A 17786-nucleotide genomic window follows, 5' to 3' on the forward strand; every position below is an offset into this window, starting at 1 on the left:
AACCCAATTTATATATTAATGACTGCAAAAAAGGATTCTCTCAGTGACCTGCATCCACGGATTACATAACAGAAAGGAGTCAGAGCAGGACAGGAGTTGGTGTCTGAGTAAACACTGACAGCCCCTCAACAAGTGCCCCCCGAATGGACCTGTCCCATGTGACCTATTCAGCCAGGCACACTTTATAATTTTCCCCCAGCATCATCCAAAAATAAAGTGACAACAGCTGGGAGTGGGAGTCAGGGCCGGAAAGGCTACAGAACGAGAATATGTATATATATGTAGGAAAGGGACTGGGAAAGCGTATTTGTAGGGCCAAGATGCCCGAAGCTGCCACTGTAAGCCTTTGGGGCACCACAGAAACCACAAGCATGAAGGAAGACCAGAAAGGAGGGATGCACAGTAACCTGCAAACAAAAATCACACTGTAGTCCCTGGGAACTCTAGCAGGGAATGCCTGGCTGGACCCACAATACCTAAGACCTTGAAACCTTTCCAATAAATTGGCAGTCAATTGAGAGCAGAGTATCAACTCCAGGTCATGAAAACTTTGTAAACACGACCCCTTCACTGACATGTTGACAATATGTTTGCTCTTGTGAGAGAAAAGTTACTAAGATCACACATTGCTGAGGTTCTTCTGGTTTTCTTTAACCCTCTTCAGCTCTGGTGGATCAGAAATTGCCGTTGCCTGTTTAATCTCTCCTCTGTATTTTACCTATGGAGGAGAAATAAGACTTTTAACAAACAGTAGCATGGTCTCCACCCAAATAGCAACAGAGGATGAGCCTCAAGATTAACCCTAATTTTTAAACATGTTTTTCCACAGTAGACACGTGTCAACCTTTCAGTTCAAATGCACCTGGATTCTGATTCTTCTAACTTAGCAAGCACGAAGTGTTGTTGTGCTTCTTAAAAATGATTTTTTTAAATAAATATATTGCTGTTCAATACCAAAACTAATTGCGAATGCCACAACTAAATGTAATGGAAATATAAGGGGAAAACACTGTAATGAAATCATCACAAGAGAACTATAGTGAAGTAGCCACGGCAGCCTGGGAAGCTGGCTCTACTCCCATTCTGACCCTGGAGCCTCCACCTTCAAAAGGAGCTGCAGATTCCTCACTCCTACCATCATCAGGGATCTTGTAAGGATGAAGCAGTCATCAGCCTGAACTCACTCTTAAATTTTAAAGTCTCTCAAAATTACCCATTTTAGGAGAAGGTTACTGTTTATAATGGTAAAAGTTCCATAAAAGGGTGAAAGAATGGGAAAAATAACTATTGGGGGACACATCTGAAAGAGATTTCTGAATTCAGGGAGGCCTGGGTTCAAATCCCAGCCCTGCTGTCACAAACCGTGGGTTCCCAGCGTGTTCTCTAACTCCTCAAGCCTTAGTTTCGCACACCTACAAACCAGGAGAGCAAATCGTGCCAACCTCATGGATTTATATAAAGCATTTAGCACAGGGTCCACATTAGAGGAACCTCATGATTGCTAACTACCATTCCTTTATTAGCAATAGATTGCTGACTGACTGGATAATGTTTTCTGTTTTATTTATAAGGTTCCCTGCCCTGACATTATGTCTTAGAACCCCAGTCAAGCCAGGTCTTCTTTTGCCTTATGCCAATAGACAATCTGTTTTCTCAGACTGACAACAGACCCACGATACTATTCTTTAAATCTGCGTGTAGCTTTAGAGATTTACCAACTATGAGGTCTTATCCATCTTTGTGTACCAGTGACCAGGATAATGCCTGGCACGTTGCCTAATGAAGATTTCTTGAATAAACAAGCAGGACTGAAGGACAGCAAGACAGTCCCCAACTTTCTGGACTCACACGAGAGGTCTACTGTCCCAGCCCCTCAATATGTGACTGTGGAGAAGAAGCGGCCAAGATGTAGAGGGTCTAATGCTTTTCAGAAGGCGTTGTAAAGAATACAAATATATACTGTTCGGTAAAATATAAGAAGAAACAGAAACAACTTGCCGTGCTCAGCTGCTCCTGGTTTTTCCTCACTCTCTCTATCTCTGGCGTCGTGCTCACTGGAGTTGCCGTGTAACATTGCTCTTTGTACCGGAGCTGCGAGACAAGCGCAGAACAGTGTGGGATTATGGGAAGAGCTAGCACACTGCAACTGACTAAAAGAAACGTTACACAGTGACGGAGCATTCATTAGCTAAAATCTTCATTAGGATTTTAGAGTGAAATATGCTTTGCTAAAAGACTTCGTCATCACAGTGATCCCAGATCCAAGCTTTTTCTTGCCCAAATGTTTTCAATTCTACCTTGGGTTGTTATTCTGCAAACCGCATAATTTAGTGGTGGCCTCTCTGAGTTCGATCGTATCGGCAATGATAAATGATCCCTTCTGTGAGCTTACAGCACTAAAGCACCATTGCCAAATGACCGTTTTATATTTAAAAATTAAAATTCTGCACTCTTATCATTAGAAACGAGGGTTATGCCAGTCCTATGCCTGCACCTCACTGAGTGGCTGTCCCTATGTAAAGAAACGCTGAACCTCAAAGTTTCCTCCTCTACCAAGTTCCAACATTAGAAGCCCGTGCTCTGGCTAGCATTACGGAGATATTTCTGACTGACTGCCCAGAGGTGCTCTTTCTTAGCTGGGGGATCAGACCCAACGTTTGTGGTCAGCTTTCTTGGCAATTCCACAACACCCCGGGAAATAAATGAGGATCCAACACAGACAGATAGAATGACATGTCCATCAAATGAATTTTTGACAGGTAAAAGGAAAACTAGAGGTTAAAAATCCCATTATAAGGAACTCCACGGGGACAGTCTTAATGATTTTTTGGAGTTTAAATTTAGTGTTAGAGATTTTTTTTTTTTTGTAAGACATCACAAGGTCTACAGGGCCTGCAGATAAAATGGACTTGAGATGTACACCCTCAGCAGTGCATGTGCAAGTGAACAGATATTTGATAAGCCGGGAAAATAAATGAGAAAGGGTCAGGTCCCTGCCAGTGTGATTTCTTTCTCTGTGCCGTGGTATGCAGTTTGAGAGTTTAGGCAGATTCTGTGTCGGATAACTGCCTGAAGTGAGGAAAGGTCCAGTGTAATCTCTATTGATGGCAGGATACAAAGAAAGATTACTCTGGGCTGAGTTCAGAGGAGAAAAAATTGTTGAACAGCATTACTGATGTTGAGAAACTGTTGTAGCCAATTTCTAGTGGGTATAAGTTTGGGGACATAAATTTGATATGCAGACTCTTTATGTATTGCATTCATCCACTCACAAACATGCTGAGTCTTTACAGGCAATATCTCACTTAATATTCTAGTCTCTGTTTTATAGATGAGGAAACTGAGGCTTGGAGAGGGGTTGGTAGCTTATGAAGGTTATACAGCAGGTAGGGCCTGAAGCTGGGATCAAACCAACAGTCCAGGGCCCACATTCTTCTCCACTACTCCAGTGTTATCCAAACTTCCACCATGTACACACCACTTCCCATATGACATGCCAGATATCACCTGTGCTGTGATTTATAGTATTTTCTTATTAAATTAACTCATTATTATTTTCAAATAGTTATTTTAAGGAAGTGTCATGTTTCTATGATAAATTGAAAACTAGTAACCCTTCTTTTAGAAAAAGGGACACATTATGACAATCTCTAGGCCATACTGAGTGAAGTAAGTCAGACAGAGAAAGACAGATATCATATGATATCGCTTATATGTGGAATCTGAAAAAATGGTACAAATGAACCTATTTACAAAACAGAAATAGAGTCACAGATGTAGAAAACAAACTTACGGTTACCAAAGGGGAAATGGGGGGGAGGGATAAATCGGGAGATTGGGATTGACATATACACACTACTGTATATAGAATAGATACCTAATAAGAACCTACTGTATAGCACAGGGAACTCTACTCAATACTCTGTAATGACCTACATGGGAACAGAATCTAAGAAAGAATCTTTTTAGATATGCATATCTATACATATGCATGCATATCTATACATGCATATATAGATATGCATATATGTATATGTATATCTATACATAGATATGCATATATGCATATGTATAACTGATTCACTTTGCTGTACAGCAGAAACTAACACAACATTGTAAATCAACTATACTCCAATATAAAATAATTTTTTAAAAAAGGACACATTAAAACAAGTTAATCCCTAAGTCAAGGCCAGAGCGGCAGCAGCTACCGTGTGCATCTGAATCACCATGTCGGGGCACTGGCACTGCCAACAGCCTCCTCGTGGCCTGAATTATGATTTCTCTCTCCACCTTTCTCCTGCCATCTTCCGCCCCAAGTACCCATCACACCAAACCTTCCCCTCTTTGAACAAATCTTGGATCCTGAACACATTCAGCTTGCACTGCCAGGAGGGCCCTTTCTCACGAAATCCACCCCAAACTTTTATCAATTCCTCAAGACCTAACTCAAATGTTACTCTTTCTCCAAGGGTTTTCCTCTCTCTCACTGACATAGCCTTCCTTCTCTGCATTTCCCCAGCACTTTGAAAACAGTATTATTACTTAATATTAAATGAGATATTACATGTAAAGAACTCAAAAAGCGTAGTAAACACTCAGTAAATATTAATTATTGTTACAGCAGTTAATGCACCATCTTTATTTACTGCCACAGCTGCTTCTCCTAGAGACCCTGAGAATACACACAGCCCCTAAGACCTTAACCTCATCTCTGAATGCCCCCAAGGACAAGAACAGAGTAGGCATTCGATACCATGTTCTTTAATAAGCAAATACACATGCTTGGTGTAATGCTACCCCAACATAAATATGTGTGAAATCTTATCTCCACCTTTCAGGAACTGGCCCTCCTACAATGGTATTCATCGTAGTGGTACTTCACCCGGACAAGTGTCATGCGCACAGAAAACAATACTTAAAGGAATATGATCACACATTGCTGATGTTCTTCTGGTTTTCTTTAACTCTCTTGAGCTCTGGTGGATCAGAAATGGCTGTTCCATGGTTCATCTCTTCCTTGTATTTTACCTGCATGATTTATTTTTTAAAATGTAAGTTTTATTCAACACAAGGCTTAAAAAATAGTTAAGAATTCTTCATTTGTAACTACTGCATAGTTGAATTTTTAATTCCAATATTAATTTTCCTTCAGTGGGAACACAAATTTTTATTTCATCTGGTGCTTTCAGGATTCCTTTATCCTGAAGTACAAAGAAACCCATATCCATTCCCCTATCCATCACTGAAGAGGTTTTTGTTTGTTTGTTTGTTTTGTTTTGTTTTTTTGCGGTACACGGACCTCTCACCGTTGTGGCCTCTCCCACTGCGGAGCACAGGCTCCGGACGCACAGGACCAGCGGCCATGGCTCACGGGCCCAGCCGCTCCGCGGCATGTGGGATCTTCCCGGACCGGGGCACGAACCCGTGTCCCCTGCATCGGCAGGCGGACTCTCAACCACTGCGCCACCAGGGAAGCCCTGAAGAGGTTTTTTAATTAAAATAAGCATATATTGCTTGTGAAAATAAATTTTATCATCAGGCAGATGCACCAAAAACCTTGGAAATTATCTTAATATAATAACTTATTATTTTCTATTTGAAAAGCAGTTTCTATTTATTAACATGTTAATTGAAATTCACCATGTATTTAAAGGCAAAAGTCAAACTCAGTTAGCTACAAAGTCTTGGAAACACTGTGTATCTGACCGAGAGTACCCAAATGATCCAGAATAAGAAAAAAATAAAAGAAGAGAAAGGGGAAGGTGGAGGGAAATGCACTACAAACAGAGGCCACTGAGTGCTGATCGCTGTAGATGGGCCAGTGGCAGAAAGTCAGGAAGTGTCTTCTACCCACACAATCATGTTATGTAAAGCCCGCCTATATCCCGGCATTTGCTTCAATCAAAAGCTCGTTCAAGTCTATTTAGAGGAAGATCAACCAGACAAATGATAATGCCAACACACAGTTATGCCTGGGACAAGCTCTTTAAATTTACGAAATGATTAGTGATGCTATCATATCAGGTGGTATTTTAATATGTGTAAAATTCATGGAAGATTGGATTCGAGAAAAAGGACACACACATATATGTACGGAAACATGGGCTAGACTTAAGAGGCATATGTTGACATTTAGCCAAGACTTAAATCTACATAAAACATCTTTTAGAAATCATTTGGTAATGTTTAAAATGATTAAAGCTGAAATCCACACTGACAGTCATAAAGAAACGATACCTAAATATCTTTGCGATCATCTACATCTTAGCATCTGTACATTTAATGTGAGATATGAGTAACAACGTCAATATTAGGCCAGATCCAGAACAGTTAAATGGAGAGTACATTGAGACAGACTAGCTCTAACTAAGATTCAAAAGTAGCTCTTAACAGAGAAAGCTAATAGCCCAAAGACTTTTACTCTGGAGGTGGAAAATGTCGAGATCTTTAAATGTTAAAGAGTCCTACCTTGGTTTGACAGATCTAGCTAATCTTGAAAGGGCAACTTTCCATTTGAATACTAAGCAGGAGTTTAGGGCCCAACCTCATAGAGATACAGAACTACTATTGTTTGCTAGAAGGGGCAGTGGGATGCTGGGAGACGAAATGATAGACTGTACTACTTTCTGTGATTTTCCTCGGGTGAGGAGCTAAACATGATTAAAGACGAACATTTCTGTTTTTCATACGACTCCAACCAGTCATTTCACTGTAGGCAATAGAACTGCACAGTACAGAACGTTTATAACATTATATACACCAGTACACTGATGGGTACATTTCAAATATTATCATTTGGAAGTGAAGGAAACAACCGTTTTACATTTCTCAGCCGAACGAATTTCTCCACCAGACTCTAGCGTTGCCTGACACAGGCTCTCGCCATGGCGGATCGGAATCCTCACCGTCAGGTCCTCCTCCTTATGCTTTCCTCAGGAGATAGCTCCATTCATGCTACAGGGATTTTAGTGCACTAGGATTCTGCAGATTTTTTGTAAGTTCATTTTGAAGTCTGTTTACCACAGCATTACCTTGCCTCTCCTACTCTGTCTCCACAAATGCCAGTGCACACATATTCTAAGATGCCAGGTAACCGTCAGAGTTCCTGACAGAGGAGTTTAATCAAGGCAGTTCTACTTGGATGACTTCAAGAAAACTCTGCCTCTAAGGGTGAAGGTGAAGAGAAAGGTCAGGCAAGGGCAAGCGAGGAAAGAACCCTACTGAGTTCCTCAGCAAGAAGCTAAATACAGTAGGCCCTTCACTTCCTCAGTGTGAAACCGTGGATATGGAGGGCCAACAGTAAGGCAGTTGAGCATCTGCAGATTTTGGTAAGAATGTGTATGAGTGTGTGTGAGTGTGGGTTGGTGGGGCTCCTGGAACCAACGCCCATGGATACCAAGGAATGACTGTATAACAACTATTACCAAATATGCCTATTGGTAAGGATAGCAATTATCCATTGTAAATGTCAAGCACTGAATGAAGAAGTTTTTAATCCATAACATTAAACACCTCCTCTACCCTTCCCCCAAGCTCAAAGGGAACTGGGGGTGGGGAAGCAGGTAATTTATTTTACAAAATTATAGTGAAGGTGTGTGCTTTCCTTTGTTGGAAATTGGAAGAAGCAGAAGGCGAATGGGGCCTCTTTGAAACCTTCTCTTAAGCCACCAAATGAATGCTCTAGGGCCTTTAATCATTCTGTCAGGGTAAAATTTCTTTCCTCCAAGTTGTGGAAAGGTATTGAAATGTATCCTTTCTCTGAAAAATTTAATACACTTAAAATTCTGTTCAAAAGGGTGAAATCTAATCCTAGATTTCATTACTGTACTATTAAAGTGATCTATCTCTTATGCCCTATGATATATCAAGATGAAATACTGCTTTAGGTTCAAGGGGAACAAGGCTACAGTTTCCTTCTGAAAGTTAGACCTTTGATATTTGATGAAATAGTGCTTCAACAAAGTGAAGAAAAAAAGGCAGCCAGTTTAGTAAAGAACCAAAAACATTTATCTAGCTTATGTTTGCTTTTGGAAAGGATGATTAATGCTATAGAGAACTGGGGGCTTCCATGGTAGCGCAGTGGTTAAGAATCTGCCTGCCAATGCAAGGGACACGGGTTCGAGCCCTGGTCCGGGAAGATCCCACATGCCTCAGAGCAACTAAGCCCGTGCGCCACAACTACTGAAGCCTGCACTCAAGAGCCTGCAAGCACAACTACTGAGCTCACATGCCACAACTACTGAAGCCTGCGCACCTAGAGCCCATGCTCCGCAACAAGGGAAGCCACCGCAGTGAGAAGCCACCGCAATGAGAAGCCCGTGCACCACATTGAAGAGTAGTCCCTGCTCACCGCAGTGTAGAGAAAGCCAGCGCACAGCAACAACGACCCAATACAGCCAAAAATAAATAAATAAATAAATTTATATTTAAAAAAATGCTATAGACAACTTACTGAACTAATATTCTGCTGATTTTTCTTCACTCGTTCAATCTCTGGAGTATCTTTTACTGCTGTGCCAGCTCCTACTTCTTTCTTATAAAGTACCTTTATTATAAGAGAAGGAAAAGAATAACTATAAGCTTATTAGAATTCAAGTCCTAGAGATCTGATTCTTGAAAAAGAAAATTTCTCAGATTTTAAAGTAATGTGAATACAGCTTCTATTTATGAGAACCAATGTCACGTTAATCAATTAAATAATCCATTATGAGAACAAATGCAAAACTTTGGTTTTGTATTCCACAATATTACAGTAAACCTCTACTACCTGTTCTAGGGTATGCTTGGTAACTTACAAGGCTTGATCTGAGAATATAAATCAGCAAACTAGAGTTTCCTTCTCAAATACAAATACATATCACATGTGTATTTGAGAAAAATCAAAGGACATATTAAAAAAGCTCACTAAGCAGTTATCATTTAATTCAAAACCAGCATGAAGTTTTAAGCAACTGCTATTCTCCAAATGAGAGCAAAGATGCTCTCGTTCTCTTCAAAGAAAACATTAGCTCTATCTTCAACATCAACACTAAGTCAGCCTATTTTCCTTATCTTTCCACTTATTCCTTAGACCTTCCCATCCTTACCAATACCCACCCCTTTCAAACACAAAGCAAAAGAAAAAACAAAGTGTCCTACAGAAAAATCCCTACCAATACCCACCCCTTTCAAACACAAAGCAAAAGAAAAAACAAAGTGTCCTACAGAAAAATAGAATAATTATAAGGAAGTCATACGAGGACAGAACTACTCCCTCTCTTGATATTTGTTAACCCGCAGGTCCCGTGAGTGTGTGTGAGTCGGGGTGGGGAGTGGGGGGCCCTGGAACCACCAGGACCAGTGGGGGTCAGGAGAGCAGGACATGAGAGATGTTCCCCTGCAAAAGCTAGAAATTTGGGAGACCGTGGAATCACAGGAGATAAGAGCCACACTGCCCTTCTCCCTCATCGACTCCTCCAGCAAGATTTCTCCATTTCTCAGCACCGCCTGCCTGTGAAGACCCTAAAGGTACCTGAGCAGCACACCTGGAGGGTTAAGAGCTTGCCAATTTACTAGAAGCAGAAAATATTCCAGAAATCTTCAGAAATAATAGAATTTATATTTTTAATAACACATTTGCCTAACTACTAAATGAGTTCATTCTACATTAAAATATTAGCTGTACCATCAATTTTTATTTTAGAATTCAAGTTTATATATCCCTTAAATAGAAGCCCAATATCTTAATGAATGGTGCTGACAAAATTCCTATGCCTCAGAACAAAAATATGAAAGTTTAGGAACTGGTTACAAACTGCTAAACCCCTAAGTATATTATCAATGTAAATAATCAATGACCAGGAAGGAAATCACTTCATATGACTATTTTCATTCTTCAAAGTAAAATCTGTGTGGAAGATTAAGATCTCTTTCTTGAGTGAAATTTTAAAATTCAGTTAAAAATAGCAGTTGCTTGTACCAAAGAAGGAGATAGGAATTTGTAATGCTACAACAATCACGATAAATTATAAGTTGTAAGAACATTTGGTATTCTTATTATTTTAAAGAAGGAAAGATATACATTTGACAGAAAATCCTAGCAATGCAGCCAAAAATCAGACAATGAGGGAAAAAGGCCCTCCTTACAAAACATAATTTCAAGGTGGCAACTGAAAAGAAATAATGACTACTCACCGCACTAATGTTTTGTTGAGTTGTCTTAATTCTCTGGATTTCAGGAGTATCTGCCACAGTAGAATAGCTAGAAAGCATCTTCTCTGCCTCATCTTTATACTTTTTCTAAAATTATAAACAGTGAATGTGAATCTGAAACTCTGTGTGCGCATGTACGAGAGAGACAGAGACAAAGAAAATGGCACTACTTTTCCCAACTCTATTATATACCACCTGGCTCTACATTATATCTTAGGATCCAAAGCAGTTGTCGATGTGCTTATGCCATAGTAAACACAAAAGCATATGCGAACAGAGCAGGCAAACAGCCTAGGAAATCACACTCACCTCCACTCAGGCAATGCCTCCCAACCCAGACTACTCAAACGCCCTGGGAGGGCTTGACCTTGATAGCATTCCTACGCCTAGAACCTACTCTCTCAGGAGCAGCCCCAGTTCCTGTTCAAAGTAGCCCTTAGAACTCCTACCAGTAACCTGACTCTCTTTGCTTCCTTGTTTTCATGCTTCTGGATTTATGTTTTGCTTCCTACTTCAGATAAAGATACATCTGATTAAGAGAAAGGTACTAGTATTTTGTAGTGGAGACTGAAATCTCAATTTTCTTTCTACTAAATGTACTCTGAGGGCTTCCCTGGTGGCGCAGTGGTGGAGAATCTGCCTGCTAATGCGGGGGACACGGGTTCATGCCCTGGTCTGGGAAGATCCCACACGCCGCGGAGCAACTAGGCCCGTGAGCCACAACTACTGAGCCTGCGCGTCTGGAGCCTGTGCTCTGCAACAAGAGAGGCCGCGATAGTGAGAGGCCCGCGCACCGCGATGAAGAGTGGCCCCCGCTTGCCACAACTAGAGAAAGCCCTCGCACAGAAACGAAGACCCAACACAGCAAAAATAAATTAATTAATTAATAAACTCCTACCCCCAACATCTTAAAAAAAAAAAATGTACTCTGAGCTCTGATACATCCTGGGCAATTCCTTCTACTAGTGCCAGCATTTACATAGTATTAGGTATTGTCCTAAATACTTAACACACATTAACTCATTTAATTAACCCCACAAGCAGATACTATTATTATCCACTCTTACAGATGGGGAAATGTAGGGATTAGCTAAGAAGTGTCAGAACCAGGATTTAAACCCAGGCACTCTGGCTCCAAAGTCAGGGAAGGTAACTGCATGGCATACGGATGCTTGTTAGGAAAGGTAATTCCTGTTCATGTTGAAATGCACCACAGCATCATTACACCGTTTTAAGTATTCCATTGTATCCCAAATAACTAAAATTCCTTAAATCAGATGTACCCTCATCATACTCAAAAAATCAACACTGTTAAGTTAAAGCAGGAATTCCAACAGCTCAGGCATCACTTCCTATGGGAAGCTTTTACTCTTTTTTTTTTTTTTTTTTTTTTTGTGGTACGCGGGTCTCTCACTGTTGCGGCCTCTCCCGTTGCGGAGCACAGGCTCCGGACGCACAGGCTCAGCGGCCATGGCTCACGGGCCTAGCTGCTCCACGGCATATGGGATCTTCCCGGACCGGGGCACGAACCCGTGTCCCCTGCATCGGCAGGCGGACTCTCAACCACCGCGCCACCAGGGAAGCCCAGTATTGGATTCTTGAGTGACAAGCCACCGAAGCTGAGTCCTGTAACTCTCTCATTTTGAACCAGTGAATGTTTAGACTCTTTGCTCATGTCAACCAGAATTTTGACAAATTTGGTCAAATTCGGTTAAAAATTATTTCAACACAAACCCCATTAACCAAATTCAATTCCTTCATCATTTTTCTTTAACCATTTTATTTTTTTCATTCCCTTTACTATTTTTCCATTAGGATTCATTCTTTTTGTAACAAATTTTATAACAAAGAAATTGTTCACTAATGAATATTTTTGCCCAAATTAGATTTTATCTGATTAACTTTCTTCTTCCAATAAACTTTCTTTTGTGGTCATTATTTCTCTCACATCCAGTTTTCTAGAGGATATGTTACGGGTATACCTGGCAAATTAAATTTTATCAAGAAAACTTAGTTCTTCCATTAAATTTTAGTTAATATTCAATTTCACCTAGTACAGTTTTATTCACTCAGTTTCAGTTGAAGTTGATTATTTTAATTAAAACATTCATGATGAAATGGATAAAAGACAAATTGTTTGTAATTTTTTTCTGTAGTATAAGCATTAGAGCCAAGTTCACAATAGAGTCAAAAAATGGAAATTAAAAAGGTCAAAATGCCCTTGGACCCAAAACAGAGGGCCCCAACATGGGCGCTCTGACACTCAATAATGTCTGTTGAACTGAAACTACAGCAGTTGTCCCTTTCATTAATGAGGTAATCAGGTTTGGTCAATGGTTCCTTTATAATAGAGTGCATTGACTTTGAATAGAAAGTCCTCAAAAAGACACCAATCACAGAGACACACACAGCACAAGGTGACTGGATATTAGAATACATTATCCTAAGCATCTTCATTCTCTACCAACCTGGCTATAGATTTCAGATGCCCTCTTGGCTCGAAGCATATCCGGGATATCCATGCTCACTTGCATTCCTTTCCCTTTAATTTCATTTTCTAAGTCTTTCTTATATTCTTTCTAAAAGAACAGAAAACAATCTTCAGAGCTTTGCATGGCCTTCCACAGCAATGTAGATATTTATGTGTTTGAATCTCAATGCCACACGTATGGAAACACCACTTATACTTTTCCTGTATGCAATTCGGTATGTTTGTTTTAAACTGTGTGTGCCATTAGTTTCTTACCTGGCTGGCCATTTCAGATGCTTTCTTAGCTCTCTGGATATCGAGGGTACCTGTGCTCACCTGCATGCCTTTCCCTCTAATTTCAGTCTCCAGATCTCTTTTATAATCTTTCTGCAGAAAATAAAACCTGCAATTAGGGCTTTACAATAATTTGAAAATCTGTGTTGAAAAACTCGATGTCATTTTTGACATCAAGATCATGGCTTTTAGAAATAAGTCAGACCTTTATGTCTTTTATTTCTAGGAAACAACAAAGATTTTTAATTTGTGGCAAGAACACAACTTGGAGTGATGTATTCACAAGGAATCAGGAGGTTTTCTCTACTAACCTGACTTAAAAAAGAAAACAGAGTGAGCTGAAGGAAAATGTTTTATATTTTAATATGGTAAAATTGATAAATTATTGGTTAATATATAACTCAGTTGATGAATATCAATAAAATGTGAGTATAAAATTGTCAGGTCTTGTTCTGTAGTGAATAATTGCTGGTTGCTTCCCTGGAATCCCACTCCTCTTTTTCCTTCATTAGCTGCTTGATTTGCCACTGGGCAACTCACTGCTTCCTGTTCTCAGCCCCCAGCATGGCTGAGACTGGCCGCCATCCAAGGGCCCCATTGGGCTTAAGTAAATCGTTATAGCCCACCCCTGGCCCTTCATGATCGGTTCAAGGATAGGTACATTTCTTTTTCCACACAAGGTATCAAGAGACTTTCTCTTTCCTTCTGGACATGAATGGAGAAGTCTGTAGCCCTAGGATCTGCCAGATGTCTCTCTGCAAACAGGAGAAAAAAGCCTGCCTGAGAACAGAAAGATAGAAAACGAAACGGAATCACACTGTTTGAGTCCTAGATCAAGCCACACCCAAGAATTCCTCTACTGTTTGGTTACAAGAACAATAAGTTATCTGCTTTTTTGAGCCAGCTTGAGTTGCATTACCTGTTACTTATAATAAAATGTCGTAAGCACACAGACACAACTGTCTTAAGAGATTCTTGTCACATTCTAAAACTGATTATAAAATTCAGCAAGCTGTACTCTTATAATTGTACATTTTTCTGTATGTTTGTCGTCAATGAAAATTATATTAAAAGGAAAAAAACTATTGATTACCTCCTATTAAATTCTTTCAAAAACAGTTGTTTTCTATTATGTTGACATACTGTAGATTTGTGATTCCCTGCTCTAAAGTAAATTTCGCTTTGCTTATTTGTGGTGTTCTAAATTTAGAGACGTCGTAAACAGAAATCTCAATCTCAGAGAAATACTATATTTTCCCCCATCTACTACCCATAAATCTGCCTATTTTCACTGACTTACAGTCTCAGTTTCACTTTTCGAATGAAAGTTCAAGTACTAATGTTTAACTTTCAAACTAATAATATTCAATTATTACTATGTCTGTAAAAAGCTCTGTTTTTAGCCAGCCTCTTTAGGCCCGAAAGCAAAACACCTCATTTGAAGGGCAATATATGTAGAAACTGAGGTACTGATCATAGATTTTGCCACCAAAGTCTCATGGTAGACGTATGTCATCTAATTTTCCGATATGAACTTTCAAACCTAAAAGCATTCAAAAGCACATAAATAGACTACATAGGACGCTAATCACATCAGTTAATATTGATGCATAATAAAATACCCGAAAACTTAAAAGAAAAACATGATGACATCTAGGTTCCAAGCAAGTCCCAATGCACACATGCTTTTAGAGCCTGAGTCAAATGTGTTAATGACCCAGTGGCTAAAGAAAGTCACATGGTCAAGCCCACAGGTACAGGAAGGTTTGAATATTAGACGTCATTTGTGTAATAATACAGCACATTGACTTTACCTGAAAAAATAAACACTGAGCTATAGCAAAGTCCCTAAGTCTGGTTGAAAAGGATCTGAGAGCCTGTCATTTGGGCAAACTGGGACATGGTTATAATTACATGCAAATGAGACCTCCGGATTACAAACATAATAGCCTCACCAAAATTGGTTTAAGCTACCTGTAACCACAGTACAGCTGACTCCCCTAGGCCTGTTTTTCCCATAGGCTCTCAATAACAAAAATGCACCATTTTCCTAGTAAGTCTGAGCCATGAACAACATGGGCTTGAACTGTGCAGGTTCACTTATACATGGATAGTTTTCAATAGTAAATACCACAGTACTACCTGGTCTGTGGTTGGATCAATCAGCGGGTGCAGAGGAACCACAGATACATAGGGGAGACCATAAATTATATGTGGGTTAACCCCCCGTGTGGTTCAAGTGTCAACTGTGTACAGTCCCAAGATACTCAGAGAAATCTAAACCAGCGTATGGCTGAATAAGGTAACGTATCACCATATACTAAGGAAAGATGCAGCACTCCAACTTCTCATAAAAGGAATACGTCACAGAAGGTTCTTAGGTAAAAGTGTGAAATGCAAAATCTCTATTCTTCCCACATTCTTTTCTCCAGAGGAAGTATGCTTTATTTTGGCTTCAAGTCTCAGCCCCATGAGGGTGATTTGGAAAAACTCTTCTACAGCTCCAAATTCCCCACCCCACTCCCACACTCCAATCCAGGACCTTAACTAATACTGGATGTCACACTCTCCTCATAATAACAAAAATAGCAGAAAATTGTTAAGTAGTGATTTGATAGTTACTGGGTAGTTAGCTACTCAGAAGCTCAAGGAGGCCACCGTAAGAAAGTACTAATAAATCTAAGAAATGAATGACAAGAGAGAGCACGAGAAAGAACCAACCATGCAAAACCCAGGGGAAGGAGTATGGCGCCCATGCTGCCCATGACTGGAAGCCACTGGAGAGTTTTCAGTGGGAGGAATCACATAACTTAATTCTTCCAGGATTATTCTGGCTGCTGGGTAGAGAATGGGTACTGAGAGGTCAGTGATGGAAGCAAAATTCTGGTTAGGAAGATACTGTAATGATCCAGGTGATAGAGATGGTAGCTTGGATGAGGGTGGGGGAGAGTAGATGGATCTAGGAAGTCATTATGGGGCTGGAGTCAACGAAACTTGCTGACAAGAGAAATCAAAGTGACTTGGGAAAAATTAAGGGTTTTCGGCGTGTAATGTTGAGTCCCTGTTACAATGCACTTAAACGCCATTTACATGTGGTCGTGCCTATGGGACATTAGATGTAAATGGTTGCATATTCACATCCACGTTATAGAATACAATTCTTCTATAAGAATGAAGTAGAACTATGTGAAGCAACATGGAAAAGGGTCCGTAATATTTAGTGAGAAAAGCAAGCACAAAGTACACGGTATTTATTTAAGGTTTTTTTAAGTCTCTGTGTGCACAAGTGTAGAGTCACCTATATACAAATAAAAGTGGGCCTGGAAGGCTCTACAGCAAATTCGTAACAATGGTCTCAGGGGGATGACAGAATTAAGGGCAGAGTCAAAGAAGGTTTTCAAGTGCCTGTTCAGCATGCATCCTCCCACCCACCCCCACCATTTCTAAATGGAATCCCTACTCGTCAAGAATTCTCTGGCATCCCTAGTTTCTTTGACTAAGTCAGTTATGGCTATTCCATTCCCCTGGCCAGTACCTAACCCTGGGGATGGAAGCAGATCCCAACACAGCAGTAACTCCGCCGGCAGTTAATCAGCTACCTCTCAACCTCCAGATTTCCTGGGTGGGACTCAGTCCTAAGCCAGCTCTTCCTAACTGCACTTGTCGCATCATAGCTCTCCCAGTAACCCAACTGAAGCCTCACCCTAGCCAGCCTTGAGGTAAGTGAGCTGCACCCCTTAACCTGTACCCCAACTTTCTCTTTATGTATTCTTCTTCTAAGTCATCTCTTCCCAAATACTCTCTGCTCCAGTGGCCCTGTTACATTTTCAAAATTTCTGGGGGAATTCAAGAGATGTGGAACTGATTTTGGGGAATGTCCTTCGAAAAATACACATTTCCTTCTGACTGCTACAACTTTGTTATCTTGTATCTATCATGTCATAGCATCTAAGACAAAACTTCTAAATTAATATCCTGTTGTTCATGTGTTACATGAAGAAGAAATGAACCTCAACCCAAAATTGCTGACCCTACAGAAATGTCAGACGTGTTGATGAGGTCAACAGAGGATATTTTGAGAACATGCAACCAAATCACACAGAAATGGCATGATTGCCATGTTATAGTCTCGATGTGTGATTTTCAAGTTCTGCTCACCAAGTTGGAAACGCAGATATGCCAAGTAGCACACGATCCATCCTTCAAGAAAAAATGGTATGAAAATATTTATCATAGTTTAAAATTAACATGAGATTTGTATTACGGAATAAAGTGAGCAGGTGTGTGTGTGTGTGTGTGTGGGTGTGGGGGGGTGTGTGTGTGTGTTCTATTAAAATGCCTTTCCCCAAGTTTTCTTTGATATACTTGAAGTTAATGAGCAAAGCAGAAACTGTAAATTTTCCCAGTAAGCATGATGACTGCAGATGGTTTCCATTCCAAACTGTTAAACTAGTCACAGAAAGCTTTGGAAAATGTCATGTACTAATCAGTTTGTTACTATGATTTGTACGAGTCTCAAGGTCTGCATCACTCACTCTACTAACCTCACTAGCTATCTCAGAAGCTCTTTTGGCATGCTGAATTCCAAGGGTGTCAGTGCCAACTTGCATTCCCTTCCCTTTAATTTTTGATTCCAGATCTTTCTTGTATTCTTTCTGTAAAAAAGCAACATTTTACAACACTCAGACACTCAGGGGACAAACATACATCTGTATTCAATGATACCAAAAATGGCTAAACGTATTTTTTTAAAAAAGAAAACATAGTTTACTTTGAACTATGAATGACCGCCTAGAACTACATTTTCTGAACTGCTTAGAACTATATT

General features: G+C 40.1%; 2 protein-coding genes across 11 annotated transcripts in view; both read right to left on the minus strand.

The window, feature by feature from the left end:
- Positions 1-17786, minus strand: part of NEBL (nebulette) — a 522125-nt gene that overhangs the window by 33599 nt on the left and 470740 nt on the right. The gene's annotated exons all lie outside the window — the stretch shown is intronic.
- On the minus strand, positions 620-17673 carry LOC307181868 (uncharacterized protein; the record flags this gene model as incomplete). Its single annotated transcript, XM_079912764.1, has 8 exons — positions 17503-17673; positions 12941-13051; positions 12663-12773; positions 10177-10281; positions 8456-8548; positions 4939-5031; positions 1999-2091; positions 620-718 (listed from the first exon to the last, which is right to left on the minus strand). Exons 1-8 carry the CDS (start codon positions 17566-17568, stop codon positions 620-622), a joined length of 771 nt encoding a protein of 256 aa, XP_079768890.1. The 5' UTR covers positions 17569-17673.

The sequence above is a fragment of the Stenella coeruleoalba genome (assembly GCF_951394435.1).
Source record: "Stenella coeruleoalba genome assembly, chromosome: 2".
NCBI lineage: Eukaryota > Metazoa > Chordata > Mammalia > Artiodactyla > Delphinidae > Stenella > Stenella coeruleoalba.